Raw genomic sequence first — 22,536 nt, 5'->3', positions numbered from 1 at the left:
CCCACTTGTGAGCAAATCGCTTTTCTCTGCAAGTTCCTGGCTGTTTTATTCCTTCACATGTCAGTTTTCGTTGGTGAAGACTCGTGGGAGAGCTGTCCTTTCATGACTTTCACCTGAAGCATGGCTCCCTGGCCTTCAGTTCTTGATCATGAATGCAAGAGGGTCTTGGGACTAGAGGCGTCCTTACAAGAAATGCTTTAAAGTGGCTGGTGAACATGGGTGACCTGCAGCCTCAGAGAGCAGCATGCTCCCGTTACAACTCCTGGCACAGCTCTTGTTATGGTGAAGAATAGGACAATCTTGTGTGTTGTAGGGACATTCATTGGCTGCTTGTGAATAGGAATGTGCTTGCAGATTGCCTGTTTCTTTCAAACCTTTTTTGGACTTTTGTTGGCTCTATATGCAGCACTTACACTTTTAAGCAGAGAGAGACTGTGGGCCCCAGCTGTAGCCCTGTCCATTCTGTTTGATTTTCAGTGTTTTCCCTGGTCCAGCCTTGATTTGTGTCTGCTTGAGATCTGGGAGGAAGTGAAGGATGGCTGTTTCCAAAAGGCAGGGGGAATAGCACTCTTCTCTCCTGGCCTCCTGCATGGAGAAGCATTGTCTGTGTGGAAACAAGCTGCATTTTGCCCCTTTATTTTGTGGGTAGAGAACAGCTCTAGCGTGTTTTAATTACTTGCACAATGCCACAGTCATATGGACTGGCAGAGGAGTCTTTGTACTGCTTGTGGCACTAGGGCAGACCTTGTTCCTATGGACCTCGTTCTTAGGTCTTGGTGACAGCATCTACGCAGTCTTGAATGAAAGATGTACCCAGCCCATTTGGGGACCATTGCTGGAGGGTGTGGCTTGCTGCCTAACTGCAAGTATTTAGGTCATCTGTGCTTTTTTCATCTTGTTGCTTTGGAGGGCTTCTTAAAAGTTGTGTGGTAGTTTGTAAATGAGTGCTTATAGGGTAAGGAGAAGATTGAATTTGTCATTTACCAGGGGTGACTGAAGAGCGTGTGTTGATAGTGTCTATCTTACATTGAAGAAAAATGATAGAGGCATATCCATCTATGGCAGTAGCATCAAAGGGGTAGAAACAGAAAGAAGATTGGAATGGTAATAGAAATTTAAGATTTTTTATTGCTGAAAGGAATGTGATTACAACAGAAGAAAATGTTCATCCTTATAGGGAAAGCTATGAGAGGTTTCTTTTTGAGTAGATGAAAAACTAGCTCTGTAAATATCTCTCAGGAAATTGTTGGATCTTGTAGTATATTCAAGGATGTTTAAGATTTCACGGAAATGTAAGATTTAGGGCTTATAAAGTTTTTATTTTTCTTTTGTCTTTTAATGTCACAAATGTTTTCCATCTGCTTAACTGTTTTTTGCCATCTTTTCATTAACAATATCAAGGGTGTCTGGTGAATCTTATGTATTTAGCGAATGTACTTACAGACAAACTTTTAATTTATTTCTTCACTTTCTGTGCCCTACTGTTATTTCACTGGCTGGCTAAGTGCTATTTGACAGTCTCAAGACATGTCTCTTACCATTATTTTCTTAGGTCACTGAAAGTTTTACTGTTCTGTCTGGTGTTTTACTGTAAGCTTGACTTGTAATTTAATAGCTTATCTACCTTATTCCTGCATGAGTTCCACCCCTACTCCCAAACAATTTATTAAAGCATAAATCTGGCTACATGCTGGAGTGCCTGTCCTTTCTCCATGTCTCTTAACATGAATAGTCTCGGGTGGCTTTGGCCATGACTATGTTGTGGGCATAGGTAGCATCGCTGTGACTGGATACGTTTGCCAGTGGTAACCTTGTCTGGGACAAACCTCAGTTCTTGCTGACAAGATGATGTTGCAGTTGTTACTTTGGTTTGGATGCAAGACTGCTGTTTGGTTTGGTTTTGTTCATTGAGCTATGTGTACTTTTTTTTTTAATGTTGAACCACTTTTGTAGCACTTTGCAGGTCCTTGTTTTAGCAACCTTGTGTTCAAATCAAAGCTCCTAGCCATTCTGCAGTGCCAAGACATGCTTCTCCCCTAGCACTTGTGAAATGACATTTTTGAATGTCTAGTTTGACAGTAGTTCTTCTGGTTCTTATGGATCTGGAAGGAGGAATGGTAAGGAAGTTGGAAGTAATTTAACAGTTGGACTGGATGATCTTTTAGGTCTTTTTCAACCTTGGTGATTCTATAATTCTATGAAGGTGAAATATGCTCTTTCTATATATATATCGTGATGGAAAAGAGAGCATAAGAACAGCTGCCCAGTTCTATTTGGAAACATATAAAAACTGTTCTGTTAAAACATGCAGTGGTAAGTGCAAAGTGGCTTAAGCTTTGTATAAATTATATAAGCTAATACATAATATAAATTATATAATCTATAATATAATATAAGGTTGGAAAGAACCTCCAAGACCATCTAGTTCAACTGTCCACCTACCATCAGTATAAGCCATATTACTTAGGAAGACATCTACATGTTTCTTGAACACTTCCAGGGACAGTGACTCTACCACCTTCCTGAGCAGCCCATTTCAAAGCCTGGCCACTCTTTCTGAATTTTTTCCTAATACCAACTTGAACCTCCCCTGGTTCAACTAGAGGCCGTTCCCTCTAGTCCTATTGCTAGTTATGTAGAAGGGGCTGAACCTCAGCTTGCCATAACCTCCTTGTACAGAGATGTCCTGTGCTGAACTGCATATTACTGAAGAATGCAAATGGGATTAGTCAAATACAAGACTGTTCACTAATTGGAGGTATGTCAGTGGTTGGAGATAATCTGAAATAATGACAACATCACATTACTGATCCAAGGAGAAAGTTGCCATAGCTTCCAGTGTTTCATTTACTGTTGTGTTTATCATTTTCCATAAATGGGTTCCAGACACTGGGAATCCAGGACTTTTGAATGAAAAACAGAATAATGCATCATTCAGTTCATGGCCATCAATGAAAGGAGTTTAAATATGCTTGTACTAAAACCACAAAGTGATGTATTGATCAGTTTTGCTTAGACCTGCTGTTGCTGCCATGTCTCTTAGGTAAATTTTCATTAAAACAAGAACCACTCTTTTAACAAATAACATTGTATTTGCTGAGAAAGAACAAGAACAATTAAGACAACAGATTTACCTCACCAGTGACAATAAGATTTAGGAGGGAAAAAAAGATGGAAGACAGAGAAGGTATCTTTCAACAGCTTCTGGACTGTAATTCATTGTTTTCTAGTCTTTAGCCATTTTCTGTCACACAGAGTCTGTATTATAAGCACTAAAATTTGCAGCTGTTTTACTTCACCCTTTGTTATGAATTCATCTACAGAAACAACATAACTTCTTTCTTTTCTGTATTTACTCCTATGGTGCAGCCACAGGTGATTGTGCTGCAGCCAGTGCAGTAGGTTAAGAAGTGAAGTATTACACTGTAGTGAGGGAGAGCTTCTGTTCTGTAGAGGGATATGTTTTGCAGATGTTTTATAACTCAAACCTGCATCTTTGCTTCAGTTGAGAAATCTTTGTGAAGTTACTTCAGAGCTATTGAACTTCAAAGTGATTGTTATCTCTTTAGGAAGAGGGTTAGTAAAAATAAGGAGAAATAGATGAGCATGTTTAAAGTCATACAGTAATGGTGAAGAAATGTGTGTTGGTTGCTGATCCCTTCCTGTGTTGCTATTCGGAATATGCACTGTCATTTGCATGTAAATGCGTGGGTAACAGTGGCTTCCTGTCTTTTATTGCTAGACATTACACACGTTCCTTTACTAGTGTTTGTCTTTTGGCTGTGAATCTCTGCGTGCAAAGTTTTAGTCCTTCTGTCTGATCACAGTAGTATCAGCTGATGCACAGCTCAGTGAGCCTTTTGAATTCAGTTTTGGGACTTTATTTTTTAGCAGTTTATTTGATACTTGTTTGATAATAATGTTGTACTAAAAACAATTGGCTATGCAATAATGAGTTACTTTGGGAAAATACCCTAATAATACAGATACTGTCATATTTATTTATTTATTTGGAGCAGTGCACATTTTGGGTACCACCCAATCAGTACTGCTCTCCTATTTTATGTCTTCATGTTTTCATTTACTTTGCATGGCTTATCTGTTGGAACTCTGTGTTATCTCCTTATCTCTGCACCTGTGATGGAGCAGTTGAAATTGGAGTAATTGAAAGACAAAGGCCATTAACTTCTGAAAACCAAGCAGTTGGGTGGATACTGGCTATTCTGATGTCTGGATGTTCCTGGAGTTTTTTCTTTTAACTTCCTCCAACCACTTCTTTCTACCTGGCCTTTTTACTTTAAAGGAACGTCTGCCACCTTATAAGTTGGGCAGAGCTTCTGTTGTCTTTCAGCAGCCTTTCATTCACATATCTCTCCATAGTTGCTAACTCATCAGTTACATGTATAATTGAGTCAGATTTGATTGGAAGTGATCATGAGGTCAAAGTGTATCTGAAGGGCTGGATTTTTGGAGTTGAAAAGCTATTAAGAGAATCGCATGTCTTGTTTCTTTTGACCTTCTAAAAGGGTATGTGTGTGTGTTGCATGCTTATTAGTTCTCTCAGTAATACTGAGGTTGCATTAATGATGGCTGTAATTTCTTTGCATTCCCAAAACTATGTTTTATACACACAAAACAAAGATGCATCATTTCATGGGGAGTGGTCAGTGCTGTTCTCGGTAGCTTCTTCCCTCTCCAGTGTAATTTACCAAGGGACTCTGCAATTGAGTCATCCTAATGGGAAGTGCATCTCAACTGATGTAATGCATTTGTGTTTCCTGGAAACAGAACAAAATTGCAGCTCCGCTTAGTTTAATGCAAGATTTGTCATTGATTTCAGTTGCTGTGGTATTTTCTTCTGTCATTTGATCTTTTTGTTGTAGCTGATTGTCCATGCTTTGTGATCTGATTTCCTGACATTGGTCCCTCAAAGTGGCATTGGCAATTTTAATTCATGAGGAGTATTTAACAAAACAAGAGGGAATTTATTTCTTCCTCTGTAGATTATGCTAAGACAGGGAGTCAACTACTTGATATAGCAGGAGAGACTAAATGTGTAACACTGCATGAATTTGATAGATAAGTTCTTCCAATGGGTTACATATTTGCTATGTGTTACTGCTGTTAGTAATATCTTTTCTGATGGAAATGTGGTTTCCTCTCCTAGGTAAAACTAAAACGTGTGAAGTTGAAACAGTATCACCCTGATCCTGTCTGCTGCAGCACTGTTTAATACAAATCACTTTACTGTATTGTGTATTAACCTCTGCTTCCCTACCAGCAACATCCACATTGATGTTGTGGGCCAACATAATACAAATAGGAGGTGTTACTTTCAGAGAAGCTCTCATACTGTATGCCGTAGGGCAAGAACACTGGATGGTGTTCAGCATAAATCTTGCTGGAGAAAACTTCTAGAAGTGGCTTGGAAGCAGTAGGATAAAATGATTAAATTATTTTGTTATAAAAACATACTTTGTTTTGTTTAATAGCTTGGAGATATTTGTTCTGTTTATGGTCGTTTCATGGCTATTCATTTTTCTGGGCCAAAGATGTTTTTGCAACTTAAATCCCATTAAAACTCTTTAGATGAGTGGGATTCACTGAGAAGAATGGTACACGTGCATGCAAATGTATATTCATGGAAACATTTCAAATATACTTTTTTTTTTTTTTTTTTTTTTTTTTTTTTTTTTTTTTTTTTAAATGAGGGTGATATATCTCTAGCTGCATTTGTAAATTAAATGAAGACTGATTTAGTTTCGGATTTGAGGAAAATAAACTTGAAAGAACACTATTTGGTGGTCTGAACTAATCTTGTTAAACCACTGAAAGCTTTGTTCTTTATCACAGTTTGGTTTTGGAGGCTGGTGCACGCGGTTTCTACTTCATAGCAATCTCATCTGAAACTACTGGCTGGCATCCTGTTAGTTGCTTTATTTATTTATTTAGTCATTTAAATCATATTAAACAGTTATGGTTTTTACATAGCCATTCTGAAGAATCATAAATTGGCACCAGCATAAGGGAACAAGCTGCCTTTTGTGTTCATAAAGAAAATGGAAATGAGGAGAAAAGGAGGGTGTTAAAAGCCTCGATGTGTTTTTCTAATGTAATTTACACAGCTCTGCTGCTCATCTTCCCTTATGTGCATGTCTGACAGATGGCGGAAAACACCTCTCCTTCACCAAGTCTGCAGTTCCTTCTTATGACAAAGATGCAGTGTCTTTACAGCAGTTTTTAAGAAAACAAAACATTAAATAGAGGCTGTAAAAAGGGCAGCACACAGAGTATATGAAAAGGGCTCTTCTGAATCAAAAGTTGTGTTTTGGGCTTACAACAGGCTTTTTGCTCCTCCAGTGTCTGTTTATTAACATTATGTTAAGGACAGTGCTGTTGCTAGAGCAGTTGGAATATTAGAACACACATAGAGAACTTTTGTTCAGGTTCTGTAGGCAGGCAGCTCCTCACTTGCCCTTCAGCCAGGTGGGCAATGTTCAGGGCTGAAAGTTCATCAGTGTAATTTATTTTATTTTGGGGGGGACGTTTGTGGAAACACACCATCCAAGCACCCTAAGTCACATACATGGGCACACACATGAGAAAGTTGCTAGAATTATGGTTGGGGGAAGAGAAATATCAGGTTTGAAGGGAGCACAGTGGAATTGCTCCAAGAGGAATATTTGACTTCTGAGTGTGCTTTAGTTCATTATATTTGACTGCATTTTTCTCCTTTGCAAATGAAAAGCAAGAAGATGCTGTATTTCAGGAATTGACTGACATTCAGCATATTTCTGACTCTTTTACCTTCCAGATCAACATGTCAACATGTGACTACAGTTTGTTCAAGTTTGTGTTGAAGCATTTGCTAGATTTATCTGGAGAATCTTTTCTCTTTTTTATATTGTAGAATCTTTAACAAGAGTTTTTTTTTTGTTTTTTTTTTTTTTTTTTTAAATTTTCATTCATTGTGAGAAATACAACAAAATTTTATCTAACAGTTACCATTCCATGACTGCTTTAAGTAGCCATCTTATGGCTATTTATTGTCTTGACTAATGCTGGCAGCGTCAGGGGATGCTTGACTTTACTGTGAAGTGTACTTTGAAAGACTGATATGTGCTAGATACATCAATAGGAGGAAAACAGAAAAGAACAAGTTAGTATTTAAAAGAAACTAGATATAATTCCATAGGTTCCTTATCAATCAGAAAATAAACAGCTGAAGAGGCAATTGGGGCATCAAGAAATGGAAGGGATTATAAGGAAACTTCTGACAAATGGGGGAGATGAAAGAAAGAAAAGCAACAAAACAAACATAGTGTGACGCATCGGTTCATATTTTTTCATTGAACCGATGCAGTCTCATCTACCTGAGTGTCTGAAAGAAATTCTGCCAGTAGCTGTTCGTATTTGTTGTGATACTGTTCTTTTGTATGTGTTATTGGGGATATGGTGTGGCTGTTTTTTTTAATTTTCCTGTGTGTATAAATAAGGCACATTCTTAGCAGCTAGTTTTCTGGTAGATGCCTTTTATGGTGCACTTACATTTTACTGCTTCCTTAATCATTTCCTTTTTTGCGGCTTAAAAAAGGCATAGTCTGGCTCGCCACTGAGTTTCTAGGCAGCTGAGCTGACTTTCTGGAAGGGGTTTCTTTGCAGGGTTTCCAGTGCGAAGGAAAGACTGTAGTTCTTGATCTGCTTAGGAAGTTTTAACCTGTCTGGACCTTAAATCTGTTTTTCAGAGCTGTTCAGATATAGATTCCTTGTGTAGATGTCTTTTTACTAAAGAAAGTGAGTTCAACTGCTGGTTGAGTGTGGAAGGGCAGAAGAGCTTTGTACAGATCTCAGTGTCAAAGGACAAAATACGTCATACTGATAGCATTCTTCAGACTTCAGGTTTATATAACACTCGGCTTAAATATTAGCAGTGGTATAGAAATGTCTAAGGCTTTACTGAATAACAGATAAAGGATTTGCTTTCTTCCTGTTCCCATTCTTTGTGCTACTGAATTTATTGAAGTGTGATTTTAATTTTTCCTCTCCTCTGCCAAGCCCTAGGGGATGCATCTGTCTGCCATGTACCTTCAACTAGCATCGTTAGCACTTTTATCTCATGTGACTGTGTGAGAGCTTTAATCTTCTAGGAAGCTGGTTTGGGGATTGCTGCTTAAGCTATAAAGGAAAAGCATCCATTCACCTTCGTGGGAAATGGGATGATTGACGAACTCATGAATGTTTTCTCTCTGCTCTGACCAGAGTAAGTAGGGAAGAGTACCTCGGGCAGCCTAATTTCCTGGTTTGATAATACACTGGGAAAAGAGCCATTTGTTGTTTTTGGTGTTGTCCATATATGGACAAATCTTTTGCTGAGCTGAGTAAAAACAGTCATTTTTCAGGAGAGAATAGACTGTTACAGGCTTTTGGGAAATGAAGGTTTTATAAGCAGAGGTGTAGCTTAACAGAATGGATGGTTGTTTGCTTCAACACATTTCAGAATGGCTCAGGGTCGGGTTTGTATCCTGGAAGTGTGTTGGAAGCAGGCATGTTTGGTATGTTTATTCTTATGTTAGTTATTTGGCAGCCCTTGCATTGAGAGGGACCACTGCTGGTGCTAGACTAGATCCAAAGCCTTTCACTGCCTTTAATTTAATTTTGGATTAAAGATCAGGAAAATGTTTAAGGTGAAGTTAAATACAGGCAAGATCATTTCAGTCTTTGATCATCTGTGACTCAATAGTACACTTTTTTTATCATTGTATGAAAACCTTTAATAGTATTCCTAGATGATCAGGAGGGTCAAGCTGGGTGTTACCACATGAGAGATCCAAGAACACCTGGAGAAATTCTGAGTTGACTGTAGAACTGTGGTGCTATTTTCCACTCATTCAAAAGCTTGTTGGGCTTTCATGTATTTTTCTTTTCTTTTTGTTTTGTTATTCAAGGGGAGTACGAAATACCAAGTAGGTGTGTGCGGAAGTAGTGGAATAGTTTTGTTTCAAATGGATCCTCAAACACCACAGAACAAGTTTCTTTTAGTGTTGGAATGCAGTTATCTTTTTTTTTCATCAGATGACAGATTTTAGTACAGGAAATGGGGTGGGGGAAGGAATACGTCAGACTCATGTTTGTAGAGTTATGTTGTATCTACTAATATAGCTTCAGCTATATATATATATATATATAGTATTCCATGCTGAATATCTCTGTTTGAAGTGTAATAGAAACAGACCTTTGATTTCTGATAAGGGACCCTAGACAGAGTCCTAGATTTTCAATAAGGGACTGTCTAGTGCTTGTCCCTGTGATTGCTTTACCAAACCCACTAGCATTCTGGTAAGGACATTGAGGGAGATCATGCAGTATTACAAATAACAAAAATCCATCCTAACCCTATGAAACTATTGAGTTGTGTAGACAGTCATAAGGATTATTACATTTTTGGCAGATTAAAGCAGCTTTGTTTTTTTTCTGCTGTTGCGTTTGGTCAGAAAAGTAGAAAGAAGAATGTAGGTAAGTTATATACCTATATAAGGGTGACAGGAACAAGCAGCTGATTGCTTTAGGCATCACAGAAAATTCCAGCTGAGCTAGTTATGCAGAAATAAAATACTGAAAAGCAGGTTGCTGAGATCTGACAGATACTTGAAGGTAGAAGGCTTCCTAAAGAGATGAAATCCCCTAAAATATTTTATTGCTACATTTTAGGCTGTGTTTAAAAAAACAAAAAAAAAACACACCACAAAATATTATCAAATTACCTTTGGCTGTTGAAATGAAAGTATTGAAGTTTCAAGAGGGGAAGGAGAAGTGGATATGGGGAAATAGAACACACATCCTCTCTTTGAGGTGTTAACACCCTGGTGGTGTTAAGGTATAGTCCTTATAAGCTCAGATTGTCTTCATTATCAGACTGAACTTCAAATAATTAATTTCTGTAGTCTGTCTGTAAATGTCTAAGCTTAGCTGTTCTTTGTCAGTGGAAGATAAATGTGGGTTGAACTCATCACCTGTAGTCTACATTTTTAACCTTTACTTTTTTTCCCTGCTATGGTGGAAGCAATTTACTTCTTTGAGGATTTTATCTGTAGATTCTGAGTAACTGTGACTTTTGATTTAGGCATTGTGAGGATTTTATTTTTTGTTTTAATTGTAAGTGACTTAGTTCTTTTGTTTTGCCTTTTAAATTTAGTAGTGAGAGTCTCAGTTTCTTGCCTGTCTTGCAGTGTTTATCATACAGAGCCAATCTAGGATCTTATAACAGATATTCAACTGTAAAAACTATTGGCTATTCTCGCATTGCATTTTAAATAGAGCTTGTTTAAATCTTTTTATGTTCTTACTATTAAAGTTTTGTGGAAGGCCAAAGACAGTGCTGCAAAATGGTTTCTTATTACTAACACCTGCTTCCAGAAATACCTAATCACATTTTGTAGAGAAAATCCTTCTCTGCTTGTGGTTCTGTAGGAAACACTGGGCCATGTTTTCATTAGGGGCAAGGTTGTTAGACTAGGATCAACCAACAAAAAAGCATCTGTAGATACTTTTTATTTCCCTCTTCTTAACACAAATATGTTTGTTGGAGGAGAAACTTAAAAGTAATAGCTTCATTTTTCAAAATGGAAAGAATGTGAAAACACAAATTAAAAATATGTTCATTTTACTTTTTCTTTTCAGTGATTTTTAATTTATACTTTAAATTTATATATATTTTTTTCATATATTACACCAGTACTTTATAAAGTAGCTCAGTGAAACTGTATTAACTGTTGCTGAGCCTTGGCTTTGCTGCATCACACCTCCAGCCCAAGCCCTACAGAAAGCATATTTAACATTAAATGGAAGATTTTTGTGGCATGTTTTTGAGAAGCACTTCGTTAAGATAGAGCCAAAGAGTATTTTAGGTTTTTCTAACTGGAAAAAAAAGTAACCATATGATTTATCTGCGTCTGTTGTATATATTTTTTATTTTTTCTCACTTCTTCTGTTTCTACATGGTGTGTAGTGCTTTCCATGATATGTTTTCATTTTATCACTGGCAACTTCACTCTCTGGAAAAGATTTCTGTCTCTACTTGCATCCTGTTAGATCTCTCTTTATCTTCCTGCTTGTGATCTCCTGACTGATGGGTAATTCTATCCATCCTCTGATCGCCAAACTCATGTGGGCTTCTTTCCAGGCTGCCACAGGCTGACACTTCCTTTTCCTTATCTGTTCTTTTAGCGTCGTTACTATACTTAAGTGTTGCATGTGCAGATCTGCTGAAGCCTTAATTTTGGACTGAAAAAGTGAGAGTTAGACAGTTGCGCAGTTTGGTGGGAAGCCTACAGGAGAGATGACCTTCAATTTCCACTCTACTTAAATCTAGTGTAGGGGGAAAAGAAACAAAGTCATTGGGAGACTTGCTGAGGAAGAGATGGGGTGAGCCTTAGGCCGTGGAGGGCCTGGTTTCGGTTTGGGTGGAATGAGCAAGTTGAAAGGAGGACAGCAATTTGGGGTGTAAGGTCAGATTATGAAGAACCACAGACTATTTTCTCCTTTTATAGCCTCATTTCTTCTACCTGTTCTATGGTCACAGGGTACTAGACTGCCCATTATGAGTGTCTTTGTCTGCTGTCCTTGGCTGACAGCAAGACTTAACATTAAGTAGAGAGTTGTGACTGGAAGCTTGTCTACAGTAGTGTGTTCAGGTTGGAAGCATGCATTTGAGATGACTGTTCTAATTATTCTTTTTAGCTCTTTATCCACATCGTAAAATGGTTGCACTGCATGTCTATTGACTGGATTTGTTCCAGACAAAGCAAAACTAGGTTTTAAGTTTCAGTTTGCTACCTAACAAAAAATGAATTTGGTGCATGGGACCAGATTGAATCTAATCTGAATTAGAAGCTCACAAAGAAACTAGAGAGTACAAATGCTGAGTCTTCACAATTACCTGTTTTGGTCTGGAAATTCACCCCTGGAAAGCTGTGCTATGTGCTTACATAGGCATAAATCTGGTTTGCAGCTTAGTCTGCTTTGAGAATTCAGCAACACTAAGGAATCTCTGGTGGTGGTGGTGGAAGGGGAGACCTGAGGTATCTGGCATTGTGTGATACTTCTCTTTCACGTGAGTATCTGAATACTGGGGCCTGCCAGAAAGCTTTGGCCAAATGTGGAAATAATGGAAAATTTTTCTTTAAGAATATTTAATCAACCATTGAAAAGAAATCAGATGAATGCAGATGACGATCCCTTTACTACGGTCCCGTTCAATCTGTTCATGATTATTGTGTTTGTAAAACAGAGTTAAGGTTTAGATATTGCACTGTTTGGAGATGCTGTCTTGGATTTCAAAGATTTATTGATGTTATAAATTTGATTCTGCTGAACTGAGCCTACTTGCAGAATTTTTATTGCAATGAGACCAGGGTTATGGACTGTCGGATGTAGTTATGAAGAAGTTAGAATAAGTGTGGTTACGAAATGACATGATTCTGAAATAAGAACTAAAAAAAAATAATCCAATGTAATTTCAAAACACAAATGACAAGAGAAGAATATAACATTCTTAATAATGAAAGGTCATTCAGCGTTCTCACTGGCTTGTAGTCAGTTTTGTAGACTGAACAACTGACATTTTTTTTTCTGCTTTTCTTTAATATCAATATTGAATCTGATAGAAGAGTCTTAATTTAAACATATGAGAGTTTCCTTGACAAAATTTGTGAATGTTTTTCTTGTTCCCCTCTATTAAGCCAATTGAATTTTTTTTCCCTAGCCTTATAATCATTAACAGACATACTTGTTCTCTCTTTTTATCTAACCTAACTAGAAATGACTGAAGCACGCTCATGTGCATGAACTGTGTATTCAGATTATGAGCTGCAACTTCTCTCAAAAGAAGTAATTCTAGTGGACTTGATCTCTAATTCCAGTGGTGTGATTCAATGTAGAATTCATGTTTCCTGTTTATCTTCAAACTGTGTTCTTCATCTAAATAAATATGCTTTACTTTATTTTCAATCCACTTTCATTTGTTGTTTCTGGCAATGTGAGCTAAATAAGAATCACCCAAATCTTGCCTGGTTCTTAAAGTGATCATGGAGATAAAGTCTGGTGTTCAATACAGTGGTAGCTTGATTGCTGTCAGGACTCACTGTTTCAGTGTTCCCAGGTGGAAAACAGAGGACCAATTCTGAACTTCAAATTTGGCTTCCCAATCACAACTGCAGTGTTGCTGGCTGGCCATAGGGATGCACATTTGCATGAAATCAGTAGAACTGAACAACATGTCTTCTGCTGCGGGTTATGCCAATACAAGTTTAGTTAGGTTTGTGTTTGTTTTAAGACCAATCTCGTTTGAAATCTCTTGCCATTAATCACTGTAGCATTGTAACTACAGCAGAAATTTATATTTACTGTCAAGTAAGTACATGCTTAGCAAAAAAGCACAAAAACAATATTATAATAAGCATGAGCAGTACCTCACTCTCACTGTAACTTCATAGTGAAGCTTTCACTGGCTGCCAGGAGCTGGGACGAAACCCTTTATGCCTATGCCCATGCCTGGTAAAGGGATTGTTCTTGCCTCTCTGTATGATATAGTGAGATGTTTGTAGGATGGTGCAAGCTGTCTTGCTGGGCTTTAGTAATTTGTGTTTTGATGAGACCCCTTTCTGGTGCATCTGATGGAATGCAAAATAAGAAAAAATAACAAAAATGTTGACTACATTTTAATTGATTCTACTCTTAAGTACTGTTTTTTCTTTTTCTTTATTTTCTGCTTTCAGTAAATCACTGGTTTTACCTGCAGCAGGTGCGGCATGTTCTAATGCTGATTTTAATGTAACCATGGTCACAGTTATTTGCAAGTGTTTTGTTGACTGATAACAAATCATTATTCCATCTTGTAATATTATGTATTTCATTACTAATGCTGTAATCATTTCTAGTGCAAGCATTGCACTGACATAAAAACATACTAAACCTGGCGTTATCTCACTTTTTCCTGGAGCAATGAAGTAGCACATTCACAAAGTATAATGTAAGCTGACAAATATTTCCATTAGGTGTTTGGCACTATTAACATTAATGACTTCTGTTTCCTACTTTAAGAAAATAAATAAATAAATAAAACCCAGCAATGTATTAATAGTTGTTTATATCCCTATACTTCACTGTGAATTTGCTGTAGAATGTTGTAAACTGTGCAACCTGTTGCATGACAAATGCTGTACTTACATTGGTGTTGGCTAGGTTAACCAAGACTAACTTTGCCTCTAACAATATAAGCTAACTGTCTAGAAATGTCTGAGTTTTAGTAATGTCACGTAGCTCCTATAGTATATAGCTCCTATACTACAGTAGTAGCAGTAATATTGTACTGGGAGAGAACAGGGTTTTATGTTTTGCTCCTTTGTGTAATGTTTCATTGGTGCTTTGTTGGTGCTTTTTTTTTTTTTTTTTTTTTTTTTTTTTTTTTTTTTTTCTCCCATAGTTCTCTTTCCTGTTTGTTTACACTGATAAACATAGATGTAACACTTCTTATGGCTGTAGGTTGCTGTATGGGCTTTTAAGCAGTTAGCTGGAAAACAGCATTGGCTTGTGCTCCTTGGAAGCAATGAATGTAATTCAACAGTTGTATGGGAGATTGGTAATCACAGCCCGAACCTCTGATTAATCAGCTGAGGCAAGTGTGGGGTCAGCTGTGGGAGCACAGGTGAGAGTGATGTAGATCTGCTCCCGGAAGGGGTGGAGCTTGACTCCATCCCCTCTGAGACCTCATTTAAGGGCTGACTCCCACTGAGGCAGCATCTCTTGGAGATTGCTCTCCAGTGAGGACTGCCCCAGCTTCTCCAGCCAAGGCACCACCACTGGTGAGTTTTTCTTTGCTTATTCCTTCTGTACCTTTGCTACCATCTGTATATTAACAACCAATACAACAGTGTAAATGAACACGAGTATGCATCCATCAGATATCAACCGCGCAGTACAGCTTGACTTCACATGTCCTCTTCAGATGCAATGTACCACCCAACCACCAGATTCTATTGACTTTCTATGGTCTGTGCACATGCTGAACCTTACCTCTCAGCTGTAGTAATTGTAGTCATCTCTATTGTAGTAATTGCTGTAGTTATTGTGAATAGCCAGATGTTGTTTTTTTTTTTTTCCTGAAAAGTTATCATGGCGTCTATAATAATCAGAGCTAATGAATGACCCTGGGCAGGCATTCTTTTGGTTTCTCATCCCAGTTAGTCAGCTTCATGTTTTGTACACTACAACATTTAAAAATGGCATCTGTATTTTTTTTCTTATTATTATGGCTGATATCCATTTCTCCAGTACTGGTGTTCATTTGTTACTGTTAAGCCATCACTGAGGAAGTGCAGTTCTCATTGTAAACTGCAGGAGATAGACCTGTTATACAGCACTTAGACTGTTATTGTGAAAATAAACATAAATACAATATAAATATTGCTCTTTCTCTGGGAATTGTTATGGAAAGAGTAGTCACCAAAATGTTAGGTTATTATCTAAACCTTCTCCCACCAATTTTGGGAAATGGTGGGGAGGGAAGCAATATTACCTGAAGATGATGCTGACTTAATTCTGTCTGAACCTCGGTCCTGTCTGTTCCGCTTGTGCTGCTTTTGATTCAGGTTGCTTTTAGCAACACTGCTGCTAATAGTCAGTTTTGCTGCTTTTGAGTTCTTCTGTATGCCAAATCAAGGGAGAGCAGAACAAAACATTTCCCATATGTTGCCAAAGAGCAACAGTAAAAACTTTTTTGGGGTGCAGATTTAATAGTTGGAAGAAGAGGAGGGAATGGTCCAGGGGTTGGCATATGCCAGCTTACATTTTTCCATCGAGCTTGCCACAGACTGAGCAAAGTTTGGTCTGCTCTTGGGTAGGACAGTGAATGATTAAACAGCCCCATGAGTACTGTATTTGCTTTTTCCTTTTGAAAGTCGTGCAAAACTGATGTTATTTCATAAGAAGGTATTCACAATTTATGTTCTTTACACATTCTGAATTTAGCATCTCTGTACCTCTTCCCCCCATATTGCTCTTGACCATCTCCTGTGTCCAAAATACTCTTTTGCCATGTCCTCTAATGGCTGTGTGGAGAAGACGCAGCAGGTGGCACGACTGACAGTGTGGCCTGCTTGGCTGCCTGTGTACTGATTGATTGGGCAGGCAAGAGAAAATCTACAGCTTTTATTTTATTTATTTATTTATTTATTTTTAACTGCGTCACTCCAGTTTACCCAGAGGCCATACAACTCTCAGGGATGTAGTTATCTTAGACGTCTCTAGCCAGGTGTCAGTTACAGTTGAAATTCACCAATGAGCTGGAAGTTGTTACAGTCCAAGAGTGGGGAGGCTCTTGATCCAGCTGGTCATGTTGTAACTGGTTGAAGATGTGAAAATTGGAGCCTGGTGTTTCTCCTACAGTGGCTCTGACTTTTACAGGATGCTTCCAGACTTGCTGGAGTCAAGTGTGGTACATGTGAGATTTGTTGTTTTCTTTGTGTCCACTTCATCTTCCCTATTGTGGCATTTGTGTCACGATCTCAGGCATCAACTCCGTGCCTGAGGATGCCCAGTGCCAATCTCTGTAGATCAACAGACAAAATGTATCTGTAATGGGAAATGGATGTGAAAGTGCTGTAGCTAGCTAAAATGCACTTAACGTCTCCCATTGTGTGATCGCTGTTCTGAGAGGAGCACATAACATGTAACTCCAACTGCGTAACATGTGATCAAATGGACTAGAATTCTGTTAGCTTGAAAGGTAAGCCTGTTTGAAATAATATTTTTCATTCCTTATCCAAGGAACTGTTTGTTTCAGTGCTTTGTAAAACAAAACAGTTTGTGTAAGAATTCAACTCCAGTCTTAGATGTCTTGATGGTTTTACCGTGGTATAGCTGTTTTAATAATAGGATAGGGATTCCTGGAATGCACTTTCTATGTAGCTCAGCCAGAACTGAGCCTCAGTTCATGTCCTGAGACTATTTGGAGGTATGAATCAAAGTGCAGCAACCAGTGGAAATGGAGAATTTCATGTCACAGCAAACTTCTGAGTGCGTGCTGCTGCTGGCATAGATATGAATACTGTAGGATGCCTCTGGGCAATACTGTTAGCACAAAGAGCGCTTTGGATATGTCTGGCATCCAAAGTAATGTTTTGTTTCCTCTCCCTCATTTGTCTGAGTGCAGCAGAGTTGGTAGTGCTGGGCCTTCCTGGATGAATGTTAGGCCACAGAGAGTTGGCAAAAGCCCACAGCTTCTGTGAGTTGGTAACCCATTGCATGGGCAGTGCCCTGCTCTGGAACTGTCTGGCAACAGGCAAGTGTGGCACCTCTGTGGCTCCATGTTGGGTGACCCAGTCTTTTGTGCTTGCTGCCAGCAGAGTGGTCTGACTGTGGCACTAGCCCTGTGTGCAGTGATGGCGTCCTTGACCTCTGTTCCCTCAGGGTGGTGTAAATGTCAGAGGGGACCAAAAATTGTCCTCCAGACACATGGGCTTGAATACAATTAAAAAAATAGTGTTAGTGGAGACACTTGGGTGAGAGGAGATGTTTTGTAGCCATGACATATGGGCAGCACCAAATGAGCATAGGTATCCTATTGAAGAAAAAAGTATGGAAGATGAGAGCTTTTGGGAGAGAAAATTGGTAAGGAAGATTTTATGTGTTAATGGACATGCTGGTTTTTTGTTTTATAAACATTTGCACCTGAATGTGCAGGCATTAACTAGATTTGAAGTTCTTTCAGCCACTGTGGATGGACTTTTTTTTTGTTGGTTTTAAATTTAACATGTTTGCCACTGGTGAGAAACTGGCTCAAGGGCGTGTTAGCTGAAACAAACACATATGTTCTCTCTACTTTTTCTTTCCTGGAGGCTGTCTAGTTTCTAAGTTACATCCATGAATTTAAAGGAAACAGTTCACTCGTCTCCTTTGAAGTCATTAAAGAAAGTGCTACATCTGAAAAAGAAGTTTCAAATTTTGGTATTTGTGAGAATGCTAAAGATAAGTGTCTATCAATGGTGTTTAGTCCTCAGCAGCAAAATTGGTGCATGTCCCAAACCAGAAATACTGCAGCCAGTGACAGGTATTGGCAGGTACTTGCCGACCACCAGAAGATATAAAGATAGGGCAAAAGGAATTGTGACTGTAAGAAAGCTAATGGGAAGTGGAAGAAAACATAGATTTTCCATCTATGCAGATTTGGTTTAAATGAACCTTTTGTCTGAGGAGAAAACAGCTGATGCTGAGTAATCTCTTTCCATACCTTTAGCTTCCTATGGGGAAGTTAGCAAGCTTTATGAAGAAAGGGAAGGTGTTAGCTCCTTTGGGGGTGGGGAAAGAAAGTAGAGCTGGTCAGCTGAATGGGATGAATTATCCGCTTTTCTAGGCTTTTTTAAATTTTATTTTATTTTTTATTTTTTTTTTATTTTTTTTTAGAGACTGTGGGATTGAATGCAATAAACCTTTGCTAATAAGCCTGTCTCACTGGTTCATTTGTGACTAACAGACTTTTTGCATGAAGAAGGTTCAGCTCCTGTTGTTTGCAGAAGTCACTGCTATGGCTTTGGACTTAGTGTTGTTATTGTTTCAGTTTCTACATGGTCAGTGAAAGGTGTGTTTTGCAATTGGATGCTGAGTGTTTGATCAGATTTTTTTTCCTACAAAAAACTTTGTTTTCACACGTTTTTAGCTGTTTTCAATTTAGCAAGAGGAAATGTCTTCAAAATTTTCCACTCTGAATGGAGTTTCTGTCCCTGCACCCTTTTCTTCTTCATACTAATGGTCAAGATATAGCATGCATATTTACTTGACTGATTTGTCACTTCCATCACTGATAATTGGCTATTTTTGCACAGAGGTTAATTAATAGTTTCTTTCCCTGTCAAAAGTGAAAACTCTTGAGATGCAGAAAAAAAAAGTACTTATGCCACTTTTGAACAGGAAAAGCCTTGTAACACCAAAGAGAGAAGGTCTCCAGCTGAAATACAGTGTACACTGGAACTGGTTTGTCCAGTGCCTGGCTTACTTTCTCCAGCATCTGTGAGGAAGTATTAACTTAGCATAAAATTGAAGGCTAGTATCCTGTTGAATATGAAAGCTATTTAGATGAAAACCAAGGGCTCAGTATATTTTTTTAATAAACATTTGTGTGAGTTTGCTTGTGAGTGTGTTTCTGGACAACACAGTTTTACACTCCTAACATGTACTCGGTCTGCTTTATCTGTTTGAGAAGCTGTTCTTCACTGGTCTGCAGAAAACAGGTTTCATTTGGGTGGTCTCTGGTCTGCACATGTTCAGCATGTGTATGTGCAGAACTCCAGGGAAAATATATTTATGTTGTCTCTGTGTTGGAAACACCTCTGTGTCAGCGAGCCTGAACAAGATACTATGACATTTCCAATTAGAGGTATTTGCTTGTTAGCAAGTAATTCTACCTTACAGGACAGTTTGTTATGCTGCACAATGCAGAAACAGTGTTGAAATGCATTGAGAGTGTCATTCTGATGATAGTCAGAATAAAGTTTCAAAAAAATAGCAGGAAAGGAAATACGGAGGAGGAATGACAAGTAGTAGAGGGCTGCAGAGCTCAAGGAGCAGGATAGCTTTCTTATGTTTTTGGAGGGAAACATTTTGAAGGGAAAGGAAGAAATTAGGATGCATGATGTCTGTAATCTGAGCAGAAACAGAAACATAATAATAGGAGTTGGAGGAATGGAAAGTTTAGGTTTTTCTTTTTCTTTTCTTTTAAGGGATTCCCATCTGAAACTAATATATGAGTAAAAAAGTAAATATCAGGGAAATGCTAAACATTAGATAGTCATTTCCCATAAGCTCTGAGGCTCTGCTGACAGTACTTTGTGTGACAGCATTCATTAAACAAAACTAATTCCAATATGGATTGTTTAAATTGGGCAACACTTTGGCTGTTTACCCATCAAAATTCTCTAATATTTATAGTAGCACCCGTTGCATGCAGCTATGAAAACATAGTGAAGAAACTCATCAATTACATTTAAGTAAAGGTATTTGAAATAAACACTTTCTTATTTCTTAGTTTCTGGCATTGACAAAAATGATGGATGGGGGCAGTATCATAGTGGTTATTTTCAGTTAAAATTCACAAGTTTTTCACCAGCATATTGGTACAGACTATCCATGAAAAGTAGACCTTGAAATTTGTGTTTACATTAGCTAAGAGTTATGGATACTTTTTCATAGACTTAATGAGAAATACTACTTTTGAGAGAACAAAAGAAAAAGAAAATAAGCATTTAACTTGTGTGTCTCAAATCTCAGGCAGGCCTGACCCTGCCTTTTGGCCAAAGAACTCTGATTCGGGCAGAACCAAATGAGTAATGTTTGTGGTGGTTCAAATCCCTAGTGAACCATTCTGAGCAGCTGCAATTCCTAGTTATTGGAAAACTCAGGTTTTGACTAAGACAACAGCTGGGGTCTGGCAGGTTAGGGATGATAAAACAAGCTAACATTATCAGCTTGACAATAGCAACAACTTTATACGTTGAGGAAGAAATTCTCCATTCCATATTCCAGTTTTGCTTCTCTGCTAAAGGCAGAAAAAAATTGGCAGGAAAAGAGATCCCCTGAATACAATTCACCATTTATTGTGTGGTGTTCAGGGGCAGCACAGTAGAATTAATTGGTATTCTTTTGTATTAAAGCAAGGAAATAACTTTTGTCTTTGTTCTGCCCAATCCACAGTTTCGCACGTAGTTCCATTTAAAATCTTTCTTTCAGACTAATGTTACATGCTTTACAGAAATGCCTCTGGGGGTCTTCTACTGTACTTCTGGGGCAAGTGATAAAATATAAGGCAAACCCAGCTTTGTAAAGGAATCCACTTGCTCATTTTTAAAACTGCTTTAATACAAAACATCTGATAATTAAGACAATGATGAAGCATTCTTTGGCAATCAATAAACTGGTTTAAAAAAAAAAAACAACTGTTGTTTTTAAAAGTAAACACTGGTTGTGTTTTAGTTTATAATGCTACATTTCATAAATTTCTAGAATCAATGCCAAATATAAAAGGAGGCAAATGATGTGTGTGGGCAGGGAGGTAGCTCACCAGCCAGATGAAAAGCAAATGCCATTGCTTTGGACATTATTCCTGAGGTTTTGTAGTATTTGTATATGCTCACCTTCCATATGTATATATTCAAGAGCAGAAACCTAATCTTGTTTAAGCAAAACTCAAAAAAAAACTTCTTCAAGAAAGAAAACTAATATATTTTCTTAATTTCACCCAAAAATGTATCTAGTAATTCATACTGGCACTGTAGATATAATCCCATCAGTCACTCAGGTACTGGAAGGACCACACTCAGCTAGATTTTGCATTCCTTTTGCTTCCCCTACTACTCTGAGCTGTGGTGACAGCTGGGCAGGAAAGATGAGCTTGACTGTGTATATCTAATCTTAAAACCTTCTGCTTTTGAGCAATACTCTGTTTACCTTCTGTTTTTCATATTATTTTTCTGCCGTGGTCACATTTTACTTTTTGTTGGGAAATGAGAAGTTGCCTGACTGCTATGAAATGTACACATAATGCCTCTACTGCTACTACTGTATCAGCTCTTATCCTAACGATTGTCATTATGGCTTCTAAAAGTATAGTATGTGTCATGGAACTACAAGAGGAGCAAATGACCTGGCTTTCATTGACAAATAAGCACTGAGTGCAACCTTCACTGCTTTAAAGTAAGATGTTGGGGACACATGAGAATATAGAGGATAGATGCCATTCATATATGTTTCCTGTTTTTTTTGGTACTGACTGCCCAAATGCTTCTAGACATTGATGCTAAATTTGCTCAACAAACATAAGACTCAGTAAGGGACACTACTGCAAACCTAACCTGATGCAAAATTACAGGTAGGGCTTTCTTTACTATCAGAGGCATCTGTCAAAGCCCTTGTGATTTCAGCACTAAATTTCTGCAGCTTATAATAATAAAAAAGTAGTGCTACAGCATAGAGGGTTAAGCAGAGGACATTTTTTGTCAATCAATATCAACAATGCTTTTCTGAGGTTTATGAGGAGTTACTATGTGGGCTTTGAAAGCTTAAGTTTTACTCAGAGTATTTTTTAATGTTGAATTTACAACTTGAGAGGAACATCTTTAAATGGCAAGTATTTGTAATTGAGCTCCTTCGGCTATTCAGATTTACTGCACTAGCTATACATATGAGAATGCCCTCACTTCTTTTTCCCGTTGGGTTGGGTGATTCTATTATTTTGTGACATTTTGGAGAGAATCTTACTTATTTTTCTGTCTCAAAGAACTACTTTAATAGATACTTTAATTGATATGTATGTCTGTTAAAACTAAATCCTCATACTTATTCAGTGCTTGTTAAAGAAGACTATTCTATCAGTTAGAATCCAAGCTTCTTTTGTCTAGCATGAGCTTGTCTAACTTTTATCAGGACTGCCAACACAGCTTGTTACTGTGTTCTAAAAGTGTCTTAGAATGGGCTTCTGTGAGCCCATGACAC

At 38.0% G+C, this 22,536-nt stretch overlaps 1 protein-coding gene across 5 annotated transcripts in view; it reads left to right on the top strand.

Annotated features, from left to right (window-relative positions):
• The window catches only part of PDE10A (phosphodiesterase 10A), a 343,005-nt gene that overhangs the window by 188,585 nt on the left and 131,884 nt on the right, over window positions 1-22,536 (top strand). The window contains exon 1 of one of the 5 annotated variants that reach the window (XM_072331207.1): window positions 8,191-8,260. The exons of the other annotated variants lie outside the window; for them this stretch is intronic. Within the exon in view, the coding sequence (XP_072187308.1) occupies window positions 8,236-8,260 (25 nt within the window). The 5' untranslated portion in view covers window positions 8,191-8,235. Of the gene's footprint in view, window positions 1-8,190; window positions 8,261-22,536 lie in introns of those variants that run through there. 5 annotated transcript variants of the gene reach the window in all.

This window comes from Excalfactoria chinensis, chromosome 3, assembly GCF_039878825.1.
Source record: "Excalfactoria chinensis isolate bCotChi1 chromosome 3, bCotChi1.hap2, whole genome shotgun sequence".
Lineage (NCBI taxonomy): Eukaryota > Metazoa > Chordata > Aves > Galliformes > Phasianidae > Excalfactoria > Excalfactoria chinensis.
Note: the sequence above shows the minus strand (reverse complement) of the source record. Positions and strands in the feature narration are given on the sequence as shown.